Raw genomic sequence first — 22,082 nt, 5'->3', positions numbered from 1 at the left:
AGGGGCCTGGAGCAGCGACCCAGGGGTCCGGGCGTCCGGGATGGGGCAGGACTGGCCCAGGGGGACCCGAGCGCGGTGCACAAGGGGGAGCCAGGAACAGGCCCCAGGACCTCAGTGGAGACAGTCCCTCCGTGAGGCTGGCCTGTGTCAGACCAGGGGTGGGGGGTGGGGGGGCAGGAGCCTTGGCAGGGAGATGAAGGATGGGTGGGGGGGGCCGGGCTCCCAGGCCCATCCCGCCTGCCCCCCCCAACACCCCGTGTGGCTACAGCCGGGCTCAGGCCACCTCCTCTCCCTCTCCACCCACAGTGAGGCAGCCCCTGCCCGCTGCTCCCCCGGGGTCCTCGGAGCAGCCGCCTCCCACGCAGCAGCTGGAGGGACCTTCTACAAACACCAGTGAGATCACAGCCGTCCTCTCCCCAGACCCCCAACGTCGTGTCTCATCAGCTTTGGGAGGAGCTGGGCTCTGGCTCTGGCCGGCTGCCCCTTGCAGCCCCGACACCTGCCAACTGGGCTGCTCGACCGGTGCCCTGGCCTCCCCAGGACACTCCCAGCCGGGCCCCCAGCCTCTGCACCGACCCCTCTGCAGGGGCAGGTCTCAGACAGCAGCCCCAACAGGTCATCAGCCCATCGCCCCGGCCCCCCCCACCTGCTCCTGGGTGTCTGTGGCACCTCCCGCCCGTAGACAGTTGCCTACTGTGGTCCCTGCTGCTTTGGGATTCCTGCTCCTGCTCCTGGAGCGCACGCATCCGGTCCCCCCTCGCCCCCCGCCCCCCCCGCCTGCAGGTGCCCAGCCCCAGTTCTCCCTGAGGTCCCCTGCGTCCCTGCAAACCCTTAAAACTCCCTGTTGCCGGCTTGGCCCCAGGCTTGTGCCCTTGTGTTCCAGCGCGGCTCGGGGGGGCACAGAGCGGTCGGGGGCCAGCCCTCCCCCCACACTTGGACCAGGACCAAGTCCAGGACCAAGCAGCGGCCGCAGCCCCCAGGCCGTCAGCATCTGGGGCCACAGGGAGCAGTGAGCCTCATCCAAGGGCGGGGCGGCCAGCCTGGGTGACCCCTCCTGTTGCGGAGCAGGCTTGCAGGCGTCTAGCAGCGTCCTCCCAGCCCACAGACGTGCGTCTGCAGGTAATGGCTTTTACCACGTTTTCCAGTTCCACGGGCCAGAAATTGCACGTCAGTCATTCCACGCCGGAGCCCAGGAGCCTTAGATGAGCGCACCCACCCCCCACCGCCCCCAGCCTGGCGGGTTTGCTCCTCAGACCTCGGGGCCCAAGTTCCCAGCGGTTTCCAGGAGCCCACTCCCAGGCTGCGTGTTGGGGGGGTCCTTGAGGCCGGGCACCCCGTCCTGCTCTGGAGGTGCCACCAGCAGTGCCCCCGATGGGCCCGCAGGCAGCACCTGCTAGCCCGGGCCACGGGGAAGCCCAGAGAGCCCACAGCCTCCCAGGGGGACACGCTCGGTGGGGGGCAGGCTGCTACACCCCGGGCCTTCGGAACCAGGGGGGCTCAGGCGTGTCCTCCCACGATGTATGCCTCCCCTCCCCCCCACCTTCCGGATCTGGATGGTGGTGTGTCACCTCGCGTGGAGCCGACCGGGCGGCTGTGTGGGACGCTCTCCATGTTGTCGCCCGGATGAGCCCCCGGGAATCCCGCACCAGAGCCCCCAGACCGGCGGGGCCAGAGGCACAGGCGCTTGGACAACCGCTCTGGGCTGGGGCTCCGGCCTCCCCGCCGCGGCTCTGGCCTTGCACCCGAGCATCAGCAGCGTCTCCGGAAGTGGGACACACAGGGGCTAGCGAAGAGCCAGCCCTGGGACCTGCCCTGGCCTCACAGTCCGGTCGTGACAGCAACCAGAAGCAGCCGGGCGGGGGCTTGCTCACGTCGGCGGAACAACAGCATCAGCTGAGGGGAGCCGCACTGGGGCTGTGGGGAGGCATCAGCGGACACCGCGTCTCGGGGGGCCACGCAGGCAGCCCCGCTCGGATGGGCAGCAGCCACCACCTGCTCCTCCATGGCCGGGATAGGGGGTGGCCCTGGGCCCCAAAAGAACGCGGTGATACAAGGACTCCCAAGCTGCCTGTAAGAAGGAAAAAGAAAAGAACAGGGGAAAAAAGAAGAAAAAAGGAGAATGGAAAGAAGGAAGAGAGAAAGGGAGAGGAAAGAGAAAGAAAAGGAAAAGGAGGGCTGAGGTGGGGTGAAGGGGGAGAGGCGAGGCGGGGGAGGGGAAGGAGGATCCCCGGTGTCCCTCTTCCTCAAGCAGCTCCTGCCCTCCCCCGTCCCCAGCAACCAGGCCTTGCTCCCGTGCAGCAGCCCCAGACCGTGCAGCAGCCCCAGACCGTGCCTCTGAGCAGGCCCCTCCCCTGCTTGCAGGTCACCCAGCTCTCACCCCACCTCCCAGGTGACCCAGGCCGCGGGGGTCCCTTCTCCGGGCCCCACATCAGCCCTGTGGTGCAGGCAGAGATCCCTGGGTCTCCGGGCCTCCCGACCTCCCGGGACCTTTGCTCTAAGCACAGGGCTGGGGACACCGCGGGACGGGGCGCCCCATCCCCTCGTCTCCCCAGGCGTGCACCAAGCCCTGCCCCATTCCTCTGCCTCCTGTCGCTGCTGCACGCGGCTCCATCCCCAGGCTCTGACCCTGGAGGAGCAGGTGCTGCCTGGCGGGACCAGGGCAGGGTCCCTAACCCAGGGACGGGCAGGATGGCTGCCTGTAGGTTCCAGAAGTCATGAGGGGCGAAATTCCGCTAGATTCCAAGTTCAAACGGATTTTACTTTCTGATGCCTCCCGCCTCGATGGAGGGCAGCTCCTCCCGCGACAGCGCGCATGACACACGGAAACACCCTGGCTCCGCGCGGGGCTGAGCTTCAGGCCAGGCTGTGAGCAGAAATGGGAGAGCAGGGCTGAGGGCCCCATATTCCCTGGGGGGCCGGCCTGGAGGGCCCCTGGGAGCCCGAGGGTGAGGGAGGTGCCCGAGGGGCTGGCGCCAAGCCCTCAGCAGCCGCCCCTCCTCGCTGCCCCGGCCCCTGCGCCCTTGGCCAGGCCCGTTCCTGACCCTCCAGGCGGCACCCGCACCCCGGGCCGTGGCCGCGCCTCCCGTCCACACCGGTTCGGAGGCTCAGGAGGCAGAGCGCCGTCCTCGCGGGCCGGAATCAGGATGGTCGCACGCCGGCCTGGGAAGGGGACCCCGCGGAGTCCTCACCCCTATCCTGAGGAGTGCAGACGGCTATGAGACAGCTGAGGCCCGGCTCCTGCTTTGTTTTCCTACATCGCGTGGAGGCGGGAGATCTCGGGAGGCAGGACCACCGGCCGCCGGCTCCTGCGTGGGGCACCGCGGACGCCCTTCCATCCACGCTTCTGGGGTCGGGAACAGGGCCGCGCTCCTCCTCCAGCAGAGAGGGAGGTGGGGGTCCGCAGCAGGAGGCCGCCCGGGATCAGGCGACTCTCCCGGGGACTCACCTCTGCCTGGGGCTGCGGTGGGGACCTAGAGCGGTGGCAAACAGGAATCTCCAAGCTTCGGGGCTGCCGAAAATCATTATAGATCACCTTGAAAACCTTTTGCTGTTGTTGCTGTTCAAACTTAAAAAAAAGCTCTTGACTTGGAAGCAGTAGGACAGCAGACGCAGGTGACAACGGCGAAGCTCCCGGGCGGGCCAGCCCAGCAAGGCACGGCCAGCGCAGACCCGCCGCCCCACAGCCTGCGCCCCAGCCGCAGCCGGACTCCAGCCCCCCGCCCCCCCAGCCCCATCCCTCATTGTCGTGGCGACGAGGTTTCTGTGAATTTGTAGATGCATCAAGAGAAAACGAACCAGTGGAGAGACTCTGGGATCCCGCCGCAGACGTGGAGGTTGTTTGGGTCAGAGAGACACCTGGTGGCTTCCGAGACACAGCACACGTCCTGCGACAGGCCCCTTCGAACCCCCCGCGGGGCATGGGCCAGGGCGCCAGCAAGGCCCGCTGCTCCCGGGGGACCGAGCCGACGGGCCCCGACACCCTTCCCAGCCTGGCGTCCTGCACATCGGCTGCCCGCGCCCCTCCCGCGGCTGGGGACTGAGGCCGGTGCGTGGAAAGGGCGGGGTGCGCAGGCCAACGGAGCCCCTGTGGTCCCAGCACAGGGCTGGCGGCCTCGCCCCGAGCCTCTGAGTGCCGCGTCTCCCGGGCTCCCCGGGGCCCGCGTTCCTGCTGCCCACGACGGCGCCTCCCCGGTCGGAGCCGGGCCTCGGGGTCCCGTGTGAGCCACCCACCGGGGACGCCCTCCACGAATGATGTCCGTGGGGTTTCCTTTGGGCGCTTTCCCTCCACTCTCTGGATTCCTGTACTTTAAAATTTTTGCTATAAGCAGTTATCAGGCTCACATTAACTTAGAAGAAATAAGCCATTTCCTTTTCGGAGGAAAAAAGGTTAAATTTCCATCACTTCTTGTTTTTCACATCTGTTTATTCATCTTTTTGAATAGAATAAAGGGGACTCTGGGATTTCGCGGCATTATTTCACATTCTCATATTCTATCCGGTAATTTCACCCGTTGTCATTGTCTTCACACAAAGGAGAGCGGCCGACAAGTACACATCTCCCTCTGGAATAAACCCACACACTGGTGTTTGTGTCCTTGCCCAAGTCGCGTGAGAAACGCAGGAAGCAGTTTGGTTCCCACCAGGAGCACAGTGCGTTCAAGCCACAGCAGCGCTCCCACCTCCAGGGGCGTCTGCAAAGGGAAACTGAGTCAGCCGGAGGGCTTGCTGAAAACATCCCTTGGTGTTATGCCTTCCCTGTTTTCTTTAAGCAAAAGATGCAGTTAAGAAAGAGGTGTCTGTAGAATAGAACCTTCCTAACTCAAGAAGAATTTTATATGCATCAGGGAATTTACCCACTGATATATTGATGTGATTACTTTTTTGTTTGAGAGACAGAGAAAGAGAAAAAGAAGGAGAGAGAGAGAGAGAGAGAGAGAGAGAGAGAGAGATTGCCACATGAGGGGGCAAGAGACAGGGGGAGAGAGAGGATCTCAAGCAGGCTCCACGTCCAGCTCCGAGCCTGATGGGGGGCTCCATCCCTCTGCCCTGAGACCATGACCTGAGCCAAAATCAAGAGTCGATGCTTAACCGACTGAGCCACCCAGGCACCTATTGACGTGAATTTTTTTAAAGCCAAAAAAAAAAAATCCTTTTCTAATTCAAATAATCTTTTTCTAATTAATCCATATGATGGGCTGATTTTGGTCTATGCCAGGTTTTCTTAAGATAAAGGCCACCTTTATTAATCTTGGTTTCTCGGTGAACTAGCAGAACCACTTGACTATTTTCCGCCATGTCAATTTCAAGGTGTCATCTTTACAAAAAACCTAAAATTACTATTCATTTACTTAAAGGTGACCCCACCACAAGCCTTCAGCAAGATCTTAAAGGCGGAAAACATAGGAGTGGAGAGACGCTGGGATTTATCCTGGTGTGTGTGCAATGGTATCAGGGAGATTTGCTCAAGTTTTAGAAAGATCTATTTTGTAAAAGAAATGGAATCCCTTGCTACTATGGAATCCAAGCCCGGCTTCCCACAGGGCACACGTGTACAGCATGAGACTCCCATACCTGGGCATCCAGGAAAATAGTCCAGCCCGCCTGGCTGGAAGTGCTACACGGTGCAGGGGCACCAGCTACTGCCCACACCCGGCTGGTTCCCCGTGGGGTCATGCTGAGCCCCCAAGAGGATCACCTCAGTGATTCTACAGAGAAGTGCTGGTCTTGCGATGTCGCAGAGGGGAAAATCAAACCGGATACAGGATAGGTCACCGGCACGTCTACAGAACCTACAATTAGGGCAGAAACCTCAAATGCTAGTCTGTGTCTGTGATGTCACAGAGTCTAATCCCTTTTGTTAGGAAGGTGACCCCATGTCCCGCTTTGCCTGGACGTCTCCGCTCAGGCCTGTTGCCTGGCGTGATCATTAATAGCACCTCCTTTTGCTCTTAAAAGCCTCCTGGTCTGGATGATAAATTACTCCGTCACCTTCAGCTGGAGCTCGCTTAGGGCCCTGCCACCCCTGGTGGCCCGGAGAGCCCTCCCGGCAGAGCCCCCTGGTCCAGGCATTTCTGCTGCCCCCCGCCCCCCCGCCTTTGGGGCCAAGGAACCCAAAACACAGCCCTCCTGATTAAAATGTGTGTGTCCGAGAGAGCCCTGGTTGACACCCGCCATCAAGCCGAGAAGTGCAGGAGCGGGCAGGGCCAGGCCTGTGCCACCGGGGATCCAGTCTCCCCGCCCGCGGGCGAGGGCCCAGGCGCCCAGGCAGCGCTGCGGAGGGCGGGGCCCAGGTCCGTGAAGACGCCGCCGAGCCTCAATCAGGCTCGCAGAGCCAGACGCCGCCTTCCTGTGCATGAAAATAAACTTTATTCTATCGCAGCCTGGAGAGGTTTTGAAACAGGAAACGTTCTTATCTGCCACCCGAGAAAGTCTTACCCCTTGGACTCTAAAGGCTACGTCCTGTACCATTATGTAAACATCGTCCCCGCCATGTACACACCACGTGTACGGCCCCAAAACCTTCTGAAAAACCAACACGATTAGATGCTTTAGGCAATGATTAACCGGGTTGGAAAACAAGGACCATCCCCAGCACAGCCGGGAATTCGGGGTGGGCGGGCGGGGGAGGCCCGAGGGAAAGGACCAACAGACCAACAGACAGACGCGGAGGTTGGGGCGCGGTGCGGCCGGGAGGCGTCGGGGGGCCGGGGCGCCCCGGGCCAGGCTGCACCCCAGGCTGCTGACACTGCCCACCACAGGCTGCTCGGGGCGGCCTCCTCCTCGCTCCCACCCAACTGCCAGGCTGCGGAGGAGACCCGGCCCGGAGACTCCGGCCTGCGCGTGGCCCGCGACCCGGGGCAGGACCCCAGCCCCCCACCAGCCCGACGCCCCTGGGCCGCGAGCAGCAGGGAGGAAGAGCGGCCCAGGCTAGAAAGGCGCTCAGGCTGCCCCAGGCCCACCCCGACCCCCACGACCCGAGGGCGGCCAGGGCAGGGCCCAGCTGGGCGCTGCTCCGCCCCAACCTCGGCGAGCCTCGGGAGCCTCGGGGCTGCATCGGGGGCCTCACGGCGCGGACTCGAGCTCCTGGAGCCCCCCGCAGGCGCTTCTGCGAGCGCGCACGCCTCCCTCCCACGGGCGCCCACGCGCGTGTCAAGCGCCGCAGGCCACCCCGGACCCCCGAAGCAGGATGCCCCGGGTCTCAGACCCTCACTCGGGGCGGCTCCAAGGCACAGCGGCTGCCCTGCGGAGCAAGGGGCCAGGATCCCGTAGCCACGCGGCACAGGAGGAAGAAACACGGGTCCTCCACTCCCAGGCAAGCCAGGCAGGCGCCCTGGCGGGGGCGAGCAGCCCGGGCCAGTGCGCGTCGGTCCCGCCGTTGGACTAGGCCAAGTGGGGATGGGGCAGCCCCAGGGTCAAGAGGGGGCAGGGGCGGGGCGGCCCAGGGTCGCCAGGGGCAGGGGCGGGGCAGCCCAGGGTCACCAGGGGGCAGGGGGCGGGGCGGCCCAGGGTCAGGAGGGGGCAGGGGCGGGGCGGCCCAGGGTCACGAGGTGGCAGGGGGGCGAGGGGGCAGGGGGGCGGGGGCCCGGCAGCCCCAGCGTCGGGAACAGAAGAGGAACAGACTGTGCCCGCAGAGATCAGTGGGTGTATTTGAGGTAAACTGCGGCGTCAGGAAGAAGCCAACGCGAGGCTCCTGGGGGTCCTAAGGCAAGGCCCAGCGAGGTTTTTGGTCCTGATGAGAGCATCTCACAAGTGGTCACCGCAAGCGCTAGAGCGGGGGGCGGGCCGTCCAGGCCCCGTGGGTCCAGCGGTGGGGGCAGGCCCACGCTCACAGCGCGGGTGGCCAGGCCGGGGACCCGGGGGCGCGGGGCCAGGCCAGGAGCCCTGCCTCCTCCCTGCGGACAGCGGGGCCGCTCCTCCGAGGAGCCGGAGCGGGAGCCGGAACGGGTTGCGCCCGCCTGCAGCGCTCAGATGCACTGCTCCTCGTCGCGGTCGTTCAGCAGCAGAGACCACGTGTCCCCGCCGTCGTCGGCCGCAGCGCTGTGTCGGGACAGCTTGTCGGACTTCAGGGAGGACAGAGACACCTGACTGACGCGGCTGACCTGGTCCCAGGGCGTGGCCCGCGGGGAGTCCCACCGCCGGTCATCCATGCCGATGTGCACGCTGACCTGGGACGCCGTCAGGGGCTTCATGCGGCCCTGCGCCTGGGCCTCGTACCTCTCCAGGTCGGGCTTCTTATAGCTGCCGAGCAAGAATCCAGAGCGTTTGAGCCAACGTGGATGCGCGCTTTTGGGTTTTTTTGCAAGGTGGGCAAAGCGCTCGCCAAAGCCTTTCAGTGGGCACAGCGTGGAACCCCAAGGGCCGTACAGGACAGGGTACTGAGCTCCTAGGGCCCAGGTCACAGTTGCCCAGTGGAGAAACTTCCCATCCAGATGCCTGGCACAGGACAGGCTACCACTGACTCTTGTTAAATGAAAGCACAAATAAGTGTCTTTTTCAAAAAAGGAAAAGCGATAGCACGCCAGGACCCTACGTGTGCGTGGCATTTCCACAAGCAGCCCTGGAACAGAGCAACAGGGGCAGCCCCGCACACGGTGCTGGGAGGTGGTGAATCACGCACTCGTGGTGCCAACCAGGCGTCACACACACCCACCTACACCGTCCTCCCTGGCTCTGCCTTGGGTGCACTGGAAGCTGCGCACAGCACCCACCCAGCACCAGCCCGGGGCGCAGAGGACAGGGAGGGGCTGCGTGGGGGAAGAGGGCCTGGCGAGCATGCAGCGGCCTCGAGGGACTCACCACTTGAGCTGCAGCGATGAGAGCACCACAGACACGGAGGAGGCCGCCATAGCCGCCGAGCCCATCCACGGCTGCAGCACGACGCCGATGGGCATGAAGACCCCTGGCCAAGGGTGGGAACACTCACACCACAGCCCAGGAGGGGGCCTCACTCTGGGCTGCTACCATGACGTTCCCATCGTGGGGTGCTCAGAACCCCCGCTGCCATATCATGACCACATGCCACATGCCCACCCACCTCCGGGGCAGGCGGCCTCGGAGCCAGGCAGGGGGTGCTGTCCAGGGGACTTGGGTCTCCCCAACCCTGGCCTTCCTGGGACAGTCCACAGTGCACAGGTGGCATCACAGGTTTCAGGGGGAGCTGCAAGGGCACAGGGAATGGCAGGCACCCTCTCTGCAGCTTTCACTTATTTTTAGAGACTTAAGAAGCAGAGAACATAACAAACTTAACTCTTTGTAAAGCTTCTATCCAGCGGGCCAGACAGCCAACGGGCAGGAGCCCAGCAGGCGGCGAGAAGCCTCAGGAGTCAAAACAGGTGAGCCCCCTACCTGCCGCAATGGGTATCCCGACCAGGTTATAGATCAGTGCCAGCACCAGGTTGAGGCGTATCCTCCACACGGTCCTCTTGGAGAGGTGAATGCTGGCCACCACGTCCAGCAGGTCGTTCTGTTGGAGGAGCACAGTCAGGATCCCTGTCCCCGGCCCTCACCGCCCCCAGAACCTGGGCAACAGGGCGCGAGGAGACACAGCCAAGCTCACTCTGATGAGGACGACGTCAGCAGCCTCGATGGCAACATCTGTGCCTGTCCCGATGGCAATGCCCACGTCGGCCCGGGCCAGGGCTGGGGAGTCATTAACCCCGTCTCCCACCATGGCGACTTTCTTCCCTTCGTTCTGGAGTTCCTGGACCTTGGCCACCTTGTGAGACGGGAGCACCTCTGCAAAGACTTTGTTGATGCCAACCTAGAAGGAAAGGGGAGCAGCGTCAAGCACACATCGGTGACAACACCTGGTGGTGGCAGAGAGTGGCCAACAGTAGCAGAAGCCTGGCCGTCATCCTGCCCCCCTCCCTCCAGCCTCCCAAGCTCAGTGGGCGAGTCAGTCACCAAGCCCTGGACCCCAGGCCCCCCACCTCACCCCCATCCATGCTGGCTTGGGCCCGGGGTGCATCTCCCTGCCCACCTCCCACCTCTTCTGTCTATGCCCACCCGTGATCCTTCCAGAACAGAGGCCACCTGGTCCCATTACTCTCCTGCCTACAGACCCAGGCAGCCCAGTCCTCTTGGGATGGCCTCCGCGCTCCAAGGCCCCTCGGGACAGGGTCTCTGCTCGTCTCCAGCCTCCCGCCTGTGGCCCAGCAGGCCCACCTTGGAGGCTGCCCGTCCGGCCCACGGCTGCCGTGCTCTGCTGCGTCCTAGAGACGTCAGCGCCCCTTTCTCCAGCCCTCTCCCTGTCATCCAAACGCTCCTGACTCCAGCATTTCCTCCTCTGGGAAGGTGGCTCCAGCCCCTGCCAGGCTGTGTCCTGGGCACTCCTCTGTCGCAGAGGCGAGCACTTGGTTCAGCCCTGGTCGCTGGCCCACGTCCCCCCAGGACAGCGAACTGCCGGAGGGAGGGCAGGCGCCCCGGCTCCTCTCTGGAGCCTGGCACGTGGGCGGTGCTTTGTAAGTGCTTGTTCAACGGTAACCACCCTAACCAGAAAGGGGGGCGGCACTCGACCGTCCACCCTCGGCAAGGAAGGCCACGAAGGCCATGTGGAGAGGCACCGCTGCATCCCTTGTAAGCAGCAGTTCGCTTTTAAGAGCACATGGTTCGCCCCCATGGGGAGGGCGAGTCATTCCCAGGACGGTGCACCGGGGCCGTGGCCGGGCGGGTGCCCCACAGGGCGCTCAGAGGTGAGGGAGCTGGAGGCCTGCCCGGGACCAGCCCAGGCAGTTGTGGGCGGCACCCGTGGGAGCCGAGCCGATGAATCATCCCCATCATGGCTCCCCCGTGCCCCCCTGGAAAGACAGAAATGGGGAGGGTGGAATCGCTTCCTCCAGGGCAGCTGCTTGCCCCAAGCTCCAACGTCCAGGCCCTGGGACGTAGCTTTGCCCTGCAGCACAGGGGCTCCGTGGGCTGCTGCCCAGCTCGCTGCGGCGTGGAGAGAAGCGCTCGCCAGGGAAGGCCAGGGCACGGGTGCAGCAGCACTTGTGGCCTTTCCTCGAGCTGCTCCAGGGAGCCTAGAGGCCGTTTTAAAGAAGGAAGAGCCCCAGCCCCTGCTCCCCGGCACACACCTGGGTGGCAATGGCTCTGGCCGTCTTGCGGTTGTCCCCTGTGATCAGGACCACATCCACGCCCATGCTCTTGAGCGTGTGCACAGCCAGGGCTGCCTCCTGCTTGACGGCGTCGGCAATGGCGATCATCCCGCATAGCACACCTGCAGGAGATGCCCTCAGGTAAGCCCTCGGCAGGAGCAGAGGGCAGCCCAAGGAGCAGAGGGGGCTGTGCTACCGGACAGTTTCCAGAATGTGATGCCACACGTGCAAAACAAAACACCAAGTTACGTCGTATGAAGTGGTCTTGATTCTGTTTTGAAAAATTACCCACGTTTCCAGACAAACATCTGGAAGGAACACAAACTTAACAGTGGCGCTCTGAGGGGTCGGGTAAGGAGTCATTTCATTTTCCTCTTTATCGCTCAGAATTTCCCCAGTTTTCTGCAAGGAGCATCTACTAGTTCAGAGTGCCTGGCTCACAACCCGATACGCGTTAGCTATTAAGATACAAGGAACAGGACGGATACAATGAGCGCCACTTCACAGTGATGAACGTCTAACGGAAAATCAGCCCTTCCTCTTCTCTTCCTACAGGAAGCATTTCTGTACAACTTCCTTGGTTTGGGGCTTTTTGGAGCGAATCTCCAGATGCTGAGGCAGGTGGGTTCTGAGGCCTGAGGCCTGGCTCCTTCAGCCGGGCTGGTCCTGATCTGAGCAGCTGAGGGGGCTGCAGCTCTGGGAGGACTTCGGAAAGGACATGGTGGTGCAAGCGGGAGGAAAGCCCAGAAGAGGGCCTATTTGGTTGAAGCGTTAAAAATAACACTTGTTTGTTACTTTTCTGCCTCCATAAGCAGAGGCTACCATCGACAAAGCGAGATTCCAGTCGTCTGAGGCATAAAGGCCTAGATGGAACCCGAGCGCCAGACACGTGATCGTGGGGAGCCCCCTGGAGGGACCCGTGGCTGAGTGTGACAGGGAGCTGCTGCTGGGCGTCCAGGGATGGAGCAGGGGGGTGACTGAACCTGGCTTGGATGGAGGCCGACGCCGAGGCTAAGGCAGGCCAGAGTCCCAAGAGCGGGGAGGCCGGCGCCCCTCGCTCTGGGGCAAGGAGGGACCCGGCGGGCTCAGACCCTCCGCACCGAGTGCAGCAGGAAACTGGCCAGGCAGCCTCTGGACGCAGAAGCTACGTTAACAGACAGGAAGACTTATGGGGGGGAGAAGGAGAAGGTCTGTGTTTGCCAGATATCCCCGGGAGTCTGCTGCTGAGAGCGGAGGGTGAGGCGCTACCGTCGATGGCCACCAGGATGGCCGTCTGGCCTTTCATCTCATGGTCCGCCATCGCGTCACTGATGTCGCTGGATATGGTCAGGCCGTTGCGCCTCATCCATTCACGGTTCCCAATCAGCACGGAGAAGGTCTGGGGTGTCCCATCTGTTCAGAACAGTGTGTGGTTAATCCCCAATCGTCCAGTCCCACTGTGGGAGGGCACTAAACACCATGGAAGCCTTTCAACAGCAAAACGTTTTTCAACAGCAAAAAGTCCATTTCACTGTTTTGAGACACTGTACCAGCCAGCCCCTCCCAGAACACCCCCCAAAGGACCAGAGAGACGTGTGAAACGTGGGGGTGTGGGTCCAACCCGGGTGCTGAAAGGTCCACGCAGTGTGTGTGAAAATATCGTAAACGTATTAAATATCAGGTTGTGTCATTATTTGCCTTTAAGAGGCAAATATCTGCTGACTGTTTTCCTGCAGAGATTAGAAGCAGCAAGTGTAGCTGAGGGTAGATGGCCCAGGATGCACCTGCAAATAGCGAGCCTACCTCCACGGAACGAGACAAGCTGTACCTGCTGAAAGGCCAAGGAGTCTGTCCCCATCACCTTCTAACTCTGTGTGCCACTAACCCAGGTGTCCCCGCACAGACCACCTGGCAGCCTCACGGAAGGCTCACCCCGGGCTCTGAATCGCTAGAAGGTGCCACGGATGGCGTCTAACAAGAGGCTGACACACTTCAGAGAAAACATGAGACGCGGGTTTCTTGGTCTGGGAGGGTCTCCATACTCCCACACTGCTGGTGAGGCAGCAGGCCGACACCCGAAGGCATTGGGCGGGCCATCCCCACCTGCCTTCCCCGCTGCCAGCCCTCCCGCTGGAGGTCCACAGCTGGAGGTCCACAGCACGGGAGGAGGTGGGAGGAGCAAAGCGGAATCCCTGCCGGGGCCTCTGCACTCTAGGAGAAGCAAGACTAACTTGGGATCAGAAAGAGGAGGCTCAAGATGGTAGGTCACAGGAGTGGTACCCGGAATCGCAGTGACATACACTCCTGTCACTGGTGCGAAGACTCAGATGTATCTGGGGCACCTGGGGGCTCAGGGGGTGAGCGTCTGCCTTCAGCTAAGTCAGGTCGTGACCCCAGGTCCCGGGATCGAGTCCCGCATCGGGCTCCCCGCAGGGAGCCTGCTTCTCCCTCTGCCTCTGTCTCTGCCTCTCTGTGTGTCTCAGCTCATGGATAAATAAAATCTTTAAAAGAAATTCAGATGTACCAGAGAACACGGCAGCAGAGAAAGTATGGGCTTTCCCAGGGGAGGTGGGCCCGCAGCACCCGGCCGTGAGGCTCCCTGGTCAGCAGCAGGGGACCATGCAGTGTGCTGCCACCTAGCGCGGCCGGGCCCAAACCCTGGCAGGCCGCACACACAAGGGCCGGGGATACCTGTTTCCTCTGGAACGCCGCCAACCGTGCCCGGGGGAGCGGCCTGTTTGCTCCGCTGGCGCTCGCCGGGGGCCAGGATGCCCTCCACGCTACTGACTTTGCAGCCAATTCCGCAGCCTGGCACTGCCTGGAAGTCCGTGCAGTATCCCAAGGTCTCCGTTCCCAGTTCCTGTGAGGTGGGGAGAGGGGAGGTGACAGGAGGCAGGACAGACCTTCCAGGAGCCGAGAGGAACTTGAGGGGGGTGGGGTCAGAGACAGACTCGGAAGGCATCGTGCACGTTACGGTTATTGACCTGGTGCCTCACGGCACTGGACAAGGTGCAGACCAGAAAGGCCAAGGGCAGCTCACAGCAATGCCCCAAATGAAGGGAGGTGGGGGAGCCAGGAGAGGAACGAGGTTGTTTTTATGTCACAAATAATTTCGTCAGAAGGATGGGGCAGGTCAACAGTAGCAAAGCTGCTCGGAGGCTCTCAAGAGGTCACTGCCCGCCTCCCAGGCCTGGGGGGACCAGGGCGGTGGCAGGAGGACCAGAGGAGCTGCCCCACTTGGGTTGGCCACATAGCAGAGGAGGGGCCGACGGCACAGTGTCCTGAAACATCGGGGGGGGGGGGGGTGACCTGAATGACCCCTCATAAAACACCGAGGGAGATTTCTGGAAGATTCCCTGTCAGCTTCTCCCCAAAGCGTCCACACCACCTCTCTACATTTACTGACGGTCGTATTTGCCCCAACCGTTGAACATTTTTCAGGACAGCGTCTGGCGCATCCTGCTGCTTCTACATTTACACTGAAAACAGGAAACTAAACGGGACCTTCTGTCTGCAGGTCAAAGGATGAACGCGTCCCCGTTAGCCGCCAAGAGCCACGACGGGGCGCTCGGCTCACCTGGTTCGTCTCCATTCACCGCCCCAGCTAAGGGGCTCTCTCCTGGCCGTGCCCCAGCCCCGGTCACTTCTGTGTCCCCTCTGCACGGATTTTCACAGGGGATCGACTCTCCGTCTGTCCCACCACTCAGTTCCTGGGCCACAGGTTAGCTCCGGTCCCGAGCACAGACGCCCGTCCCGCTGCGTAACCGCTAACACTCAAGCACTTTTGTGATGATCTGGAGGTAGGACGAGCTGCACCTCCACCTGGTGCACAGGGGCCTGCGGGCCCAGGTTCTGGCGGCAGGGGGAGGGGGCTACAGGCGGGGAGCCTGGGGGGGCTGCCCAGGTCCACCTACCTCTTTACAGTACTTGGTGACGGCCACGCCCAGGGGGTGCTCACTGCTGGCCTCTGCGGTCCCCACCACGGCGAGGACCTTCCTGAGGGGCAGCGTGGCCACATCCACCAGCAGGAGGACCCTCATGACTTTGGGGACCCCGTGGGTAATGGTGCCAGTTTTGTCAAACATCACGGTCTTTATCTGCGAAAACAACCACAAACACAGATGGCAGGGGCTGTAGGAGCCCACGCGACGGCCGGCAACTCCCGCGGGTGGCAGCACCCCTCACCACTCAGCCAACACGATCCTCTGCCCTGCGGAGGCAAAGCCCCAGGCCCCCCCTCCCAGCTCCTCCCTGACCCAGACCCTGGCCCCCCCAGCTCCTCCCTGACGCACACCCCGGGCCCCCTGATCTGCTGTCAGTCTTTCTCCCTCAGGCGACTTTCCGGCCCCTCAGAGTTCATTCCGGTAACCACCGAGGGTGCCCAGTGTGCCTGGTGCCGGGCCTGGCGCTGGGGGTATGACGGTGACAAAGTTTTGGGGCCGGATCCCGGGGAGCCGTGAGGGCGGTGCGGCTCCCCCCCTCCTGGGATGCAGGGCTTCCCGCCCCGTCTCGCACATCCCCGCTCCCGGGGAGCTCCCAGCGGCTGAGGCCCACGGCCATCGCCAGGCCCTGGCACAGGACCCGCACCAAGTGGGGGCTCGACAAACACCACATAAATAAACGGAGGCTCGGGAGCGGGGACGGCGTGTTGGGCCAGGGTCTCCATAAGCCCTGCTGCCGATGGCTCGCGGCCCGGACGTCGGGACATTGGTGCCCTGCTGAGTGCATGGACGCTCCCGCCTTGCGCTGGGCCTGACCACCTGGGCGTGAGGCTAGCAGGGCCTGCGGGCGAGCGCCCCACCTGCTGCCCCAGCTGCCGCTCCAGCTGCCTCATCTGCAAAACGGGAGTAATAAGCATCCACCTCGGAGCTGCTAATGGGATTACGCGGACCCGGTAGCTATTATCACTCCTCCCGGCCTCCGGTCTTACTTATTAACAGAGCTGCTCTCAAGCCGCGTCCAGGTCTTTTTCCTAATACGGAATTTAAGCACATACTACTTTCCCTTAAACTCTCAAGTTTCAAATAAAAAGAAAAAAAAAATCACAGAGTAACAGCTACAGAGTCATCACAGCCAGGAGCGCAAGGCCAACCTTGTGGGCCATCTCCAGAGGCTTGCCTCCTTTGATGAGAATGCCATTTTGGGCGGCCACCCCGGTGCCCACCATGACCGCCGTGGGCGTGGCCAAGCCCAGGGAGCAGGGGCAGGCGATGCACAGCACCGTGATGGACGTCTGGAATGCAAACCGGATGATCACCTCCGCCTCGGAGATATGCTTGTTGGGGGTCTGCACAGAGGGAAGAGAAGAAGGCAGGCTGAGGGTTACATGAGGAATCACGCAGACTTCTGATCACATGAGAACATTTCAGTGCAGACAGCGGGATCTGAGATGTGCAAGGAGCTGGGGTTCGGGAAACACGGGGTGGTCCACTCTGCTTCCGTGTCATCAGATCACACGGGTCACTTACTGGTCTCCATACCAGTTTTGCAACTTGATACCATAGGCTTTCCTCTGAGAGAGGCACAAGGGGAGGAGAGAGTCATATAAAACTCCCCGCTAGATGAGGGAGCACAGACTCCAGAAGTGGACCATGTGCATCCATGTCCTGGCCCTGACACTAATTTAACTTTCCCGTGTCAGCTCCTTTACATTCCACATGGAGACGATAATACCAATAATGCCCAACTGGTTGTTATAAGGAGTAAATGAACTAATATACATATAAATATACATTGTACAATACCTGGATGGGAGAAGCATCTAAGAAATTGTAACTATTACATTATCAATATTACATGTTATTATTATTATTATGAAAACTTTAAAAAATAAGTCTCCAAGGAATCTACCCTAAGATGATAACCATATAAGTGGCAAAAGATACAAACATATGTATTCACAGAGGTTTTTTTTTTTTTTTTTTCCTCAAAAAAACCCCTAGAGACAACCATAGGGATCTGGTTACTTAGATTCTGGGTATGAGGGCAGCCCTGGTGGCACAGCGGTTTAGCGCTGCCTGCAGCCCAGGGCGTGATCTGGAGACCCTGGATTGAGTCCCACGTTGGGCTCTCTGCATGGAGCCTGCTTGTGTCTCTGCCTCTCTCTCTCTCTCTCTCTCCCTGCATCTCTATGAATAAATAAATAAAATCTTAAAAAAAAAAAAAGATTCTGGGTATGATGTGATTAATGAAATATCATGCAATTGTTGAAATGATGATGCATACTTATTGACACGGAAAGATACCAGCAATGCTGCTAAATAAAAAAAGCAAGTACAAAATGGCCTGTGTTGTGACTGGGTCAGTGCAAAATTATCTGACCATATCTCTATCTAGCCTTTCAACATCACGGGAAAGATGTTAACCAAAGTGTAAGATATCGTTACTCCTAGGGATGGGATTTGGAGCCATCTTCATTTTCTTCTATTTTTTCTCCATTGTTTCATTGTAAACCCCAAACAAACAAAATATGGGTCTCCTTTCCAGTTACCTGGTGACACATACGGGTATTACTATTTGCCTTCTGACATCTCGGTTTATCTCGGTTTACTTTACAAAATGGCGGGTGTCTCTGGAGCACAGTCAGGAGACACTATATTCCCTTTAATCACAGTATGTTTTCTCTTTAGCTTCCATCTATACTTTATTCCTTGATTTTGAAAGGCACAATTCTAAAATACGGTGTATTAGTAAAGGGTCATTTCATCTCCATTAGAAACAGTTGGATTTAGATAGAGGGACATTGTGTTTAAGACATAATGCAATTTCCAGAGATAAAGATGATGCAATTAAAAAAACAAAAACAAAAACCAGCAATTCTCATCAGAATAACCCGGGTCATTCTGATGGGACTGGGTGGACTTCTAGAGGCTGACATGAACCTCTCCCTACAAATGACATTTAGACAGCAGGGTCATAATATCTTAAAGGAACATGCAGTACCTCATTTGCCAGCGTCCTCCCTGATATTGCAGATAAAAACAAAAGAAGCCAAAGTAAGATGGAAAGGCAGGGAACAGCAGAAAGCCACACATTCCAACTTGTTTAGGAATGACGTTTCCCACAGCCACATGCCAATGGGTAGCTCTCCCGCAAAAGCAGAAATCTGAGGGGTCAGGTGGCGTAACAGCCACGGGCAAATTCTAGGAATACGGTCAGTCATAGGTTACCCTTAAAAGCACTGAGGTCTCCTTAGATGTCAGAAAGAGTTTAACTTGGACATTTTTCATTATAAGATAAGAAATTTGAGAAAAATGACATCTTAGTAAATGACATGCGCCCCACGATTTAAATATCCTTTTAATTATGGATAGACTTTTTAAAGAAAAAAAAACCTCCATTTCATATTTATAATTTCTTATTCTACGGCTCTAAGGTAAAATATGCATTAGGTTTGGCTAAGTAGGAGCTACTTTAAACCAGAAGATAAAACACTGTTCCCCTCATTGTGCGGTTATCAAATGTGACTCGAAATGGGCCATTCCCTGTTGATGTACATCATGGTTTCTCAAGCTCAGCACGACTGATTCTTTGTTGAGGGGGGCTGCTCTCTGCCTCGTAGGACGTCTGGCAGGACAGCCTCCCAGTCTCTACCCACTAGGTGTCAGTACCATTTTCTCCCCAGTCAAGACAAGCAACAACGTCCCCAGACATTGCCAAATGTCTCTGGGGGCAACAAAATTACTCCCAATTGAGAATCACTGCTGTGTATAGTTCTTACTTCTCAACCAAAAAAGGATTTTTTTTTTTTATTTTCCATTTTTTTTGGAAGTTTGATAAAACTGTATTTGGTAAGATAGTATTCATCATCTACTTCTTTAATTCAAGAAAGTCTATTCCATTGTCCCTTGTATGTTTAATAAATATTTAATTATTAAGAAGCTATTAGCCTTGTTTGGGAAGCCACAAGGTGGAAGATGCTATTGACAGACACAGTGAGCAAAAAACATATTTTTCTTAAAATCTGTTAAATGATATTATCATGCCATCAAAATTGTGAAGTGACCTATGATGTGTGTCTCACAATCCAGAAATGGCCAAAATCACATAATGTAAATGTTTTAGGCATTACAACCAAGAACTAACTGGTGTCTATGAAATCATCTAACTAGAAGCAAAGGGCATCTTTAATAAAAACTTGCAGAAATAGAGTGACTGATCGTCCTATCCTGGCTATGATTTTGCTGCCAATAAGTGAAGCAAGCAAATAACTGTAATAGGTAATTAAGGCCCAGTGAATCTAAGATATGAGAGAATAGGATTAATGGCAAGAGATTATTTAAAACACAGCAACCATAATGCCCAAAGCATTCAACTTACAGGAAAGTATTTCTGAACAACACCAAAATCGATAAAACCGATTATAATCCATACCACCAACGTCAACGTTGAAATGATGATGATAAATGGGACAAAATATCCACTAAACCGGTCAGCCAGTTGCTGAATGGGTGCCTATGGAAATAAAACACCAAGACCATGGGAAATTACAATCCGCTAGGAAATACGCCAGCACAGGCATGGGCGAGCCCTGGGGTTGAGCCCTCTTGTTAACCACGCTGACTAGTCACTCTCTACTCGGCAAAATCGGCCTAATTCTATGAAACTCTTGGAATAACTTCTAAAACGAGGAAGCCAGTCATAATGACTTTTAAATTTCTTCAGTACCTTTGACATCTGAGCCTCTTCTACCAACTTCACGATCTGAGCCAACGTGGTATCGTTGCCCACGTGGGTGGCGGTAACGAGCACAGAGCCATGTGCATTCATGGATCCGGCGATCACTGTGCTCCCGGGTTTCTTCGTGACGGGCATGGCTTCTCCTGGAGGTGGGGACGAGACCTCAGCCGTCAGCGCTCAGGGACCCGGCGATGCCGTGATACACACCCCCCCCCTCCGGAAGGAACGCGACACACGCTGCCTCACCTGTGATGAGGGACTCGTCAGCCATCGTATTGCCCTCCAGGACTTTCCCATCCACCGGGAACTTTCCCCCAGGGACCACTTTGATGACATCGCCCCGCTGCACCAGCTCCATGGGTACCTGCTCCTCTCTGCAACAAATGCCACTCGAGTTACACACACGGCCGCAAACTGCAGCTCGACCCTCTTGGTCAGCCACCCAGCTGGGCTCTAGACGAAGTGTGGGACTGGTGACACCCTCTGTGCTTCACACTGGGCAGCGGTACCCGGCTCATCTGTTCACGTTCAGGTTGAGTCAGTGTTTAGTGTACGGCTACTAGGGGGCAGGCGCCACGCTGGGCCCTGAGACTGCAGCGGTGAGGACGACAGCGAGTCCCCGGCCTCGGGAACGCTGCTTCTGCAGAAGCAACAGGTGACACACAAGACAGTCCCAGGTATTAAGTGTTGTGATGCAAATAACGTACTGAAGGGCTTCTTTGGGGGTGGGGGGAGAGGGATCACCTGGAAGATGAACTGAGACCTGGATGTCAAGAGGGGCCAGGATACAGGGAAAAGAAAGTTCGGGGGAGGGGAAAAGCCAGCTCATGCGGAGGCCGTAAGGCAGGAAGCAAAGCAGGCAGTCCGGATCCCGTCGGGACTTGCGGAGCAGAGTCCGGGCCGTGGGTGTAAGGATTTTACCGGGAAGTGACATCATTTGATCCATATTTTCGAATCATCTCTCTGGCTGCCGCGTGAGAATGGGCAGCAGAGGCAACAACAGAAGCCGGGAGACAGATGGGTGGCTACGTGCGGAAAGAAAAGACTCAGAGGAGCTCTCCGTCTGCTACTGAGACGGAGGCCCGTGTACAGGCACAGCCGGGCAGAGGAGAGACGGAACAGGACCTCCGTTTTGGCAGCTGGCGTCCAGGGCGCATGTCGAGTAGGGGCTGGGAAACAGGCCTGGAGCTGAGGGCACTGGACAGAGCTGGGGCACGGGCCGGGAGCCGTGCAACACGGGATGTGCAGCCGGGAAACCTGCGAGGGCGAAGACTGGCTGTTCTAGAACTGAGCCCCGGGGCCGAGGGATGTCTGGAGGCCGAGCTGGACAGGGCGGGGGGCCCTGGGGGCACACACTTCACCCCACGCTGCGCCCGGGCTCCGGCATCTCCCCGAAGCTAGGTCACACTTGCAGAGAAAAGAAAACCAACAAGAAGGTTTAAACGGAGAGACCGGGGGGTCTGGGGGGATGCTGGCAAGAGGCCCAAAGGGTTGGGGTTGGCTGCGTGGGGGAAAGGCCGGTGGAGCCAGCAGCTGGCCGGCTGGGCGGGGCGAGCACATGAGGCCAGGAGGCAGCAGCTCAGGCGCTTCCCCAGAGTGCTGAGTGGGGACCGGAGGGGCTGCATGGGAGGCCATGGGCCAGACGGGACCTGCGGGCCGCAGTGTGTGTGCACCGGGTGCCAGGGGCTCAGCCCGGGACAGACGGATGCACGGTGGGGCCGAGGAGAAGGGCGGGCTGGGGGCACAGCCCACGGAGGTCGCCGGGGGACTGCCACAGGGCCACGGCCGCCGCCGCACGCAGTACCCCCGGCCTTTGAACGACATGGCTTTGACCATGCGGGTTCCATACAGGCTGGTTTGCCAGAAATAAATACAGTACCCTAAATACGTCGTCTCTTCCTTCTGATTTTCTCCAGCTTATTGTATTCTAAGATTACAGTATCTACGGACACACAAAATAGGTGTCAATCAGCTGTTTATGTCACCGGCGCGGCTTCCAGCCAACAGCAGCTTACCAGCCGTTAGGTTTTGGGGGTTGCAGGTGCACCTGGATTCCGACTCTGCCGGGTGAGTGCCCCCACCCCCACCGCTGTCCAAGGGTCACCTGCGTATCACAGGGCAGAGAAGCCAGCACGGCCTACCCAGCACGCTCCCTGCATTCTAGAGACGACGTTCAAACAGCACAAGGACTTCCGGTAAGCTGCCTACCGAGGCGCCGAGGGAAACGTTCACGGGGTGCGCGCTGTGCACAGCTTTACATTTGTTTTTCTCACTGAATCTTCCAAAGTATATGAGGTAAGTGATATGCACTCCATTTGCGCAAAAACCTGC

At 58.9% G+C, this 22,082-nt stretch overlaps 1 protein-coding gene across 10 annotated transcripts in view; it reads right to left on the bottom strand.

Annotated features, from left to right (window-relative positions):
• Positions 1-7,624: 7,624 nt before the first annotated feature.
• ATP7B (ATPase copper transporting beta) overlaps positions 7,625-22,082 on the bottom strand; it is a 65,185-nt gene continuing 50,727 nt past the window's right edge. For 6 of the 10 annotated variants that reach the window (XM_025987147.2, XM_072760496.1, XM_025987146.2 and 3 more), the window contains 12 exons: positions 19,998-20,125; positions 19,740-19,894; positions 19,392-19,526; positions 16,165-16,359; positions 14,987-15,169; positions 13,764-13,932; positions 12,342-12,485; positions 11,073-11,215; positions 9,557-9,760; positions 9,346-9,463; positions 8,797-8,899; positions 7,625-8,238 (listed from right to left, as the gene is read on the bottom strand). In XM_025987147.2, coding sequence (XP_025842932.2) covers positions 7,965-8,238; positions 8,797-8,899; positions 9,346-9,463; positions 9,557-9,760; positions 11,073-11,215; positions 12,342-12,485; positions 13,764-13,932; positions 14,987-15,169; positions 16,165-16,359; positions 19,392-19,526; positions 19,740-19,894; positions 19,998-20,125 — 1,951 coding nt within the window. In that variant the 3' untranslated portion in view covers positions 7,625-7,964. The remainder of the gene's footprint in view (positions 8,239-8,796; positions 8,900-9,345; positions 9,464-9,556; positions 9,761-11,072; positions 11,216-12,341; positions 12,486-13,763; positions 13,933-14,986; positions 15,170-16,164; positions 16,360-19,391; positions 19,527-19,739; positions 19,895-19,997; positions 20,126-22,082) is intronic. The other 4 variants (XM_072760498.1, XM_025987145.2, XM_072760494.1 and 1 more) reach the window with 2 other exon arrangements.

The sequence above is a fragment of the Vulpes vulpes genome, chromosome 6 (genome assembly GCF_048418805.1).
Source record: "Vulpes vulpes isolate BD-2025 chromosome 6, VulVul3, whole genome shotgun sequence".
In the NCBI taxonomy this organism is placed as follows: Eukaryota; Metazoa; Chordata; class Mammalia; order Carnivora; family Canidae; genus Vulpes; species Vulpes vulpes.
The sequence above is the reverse complement of the archived record's forward strand: the minus strand, read 5'-3'. Positions and strand labels throughout refer to the sequence as shown.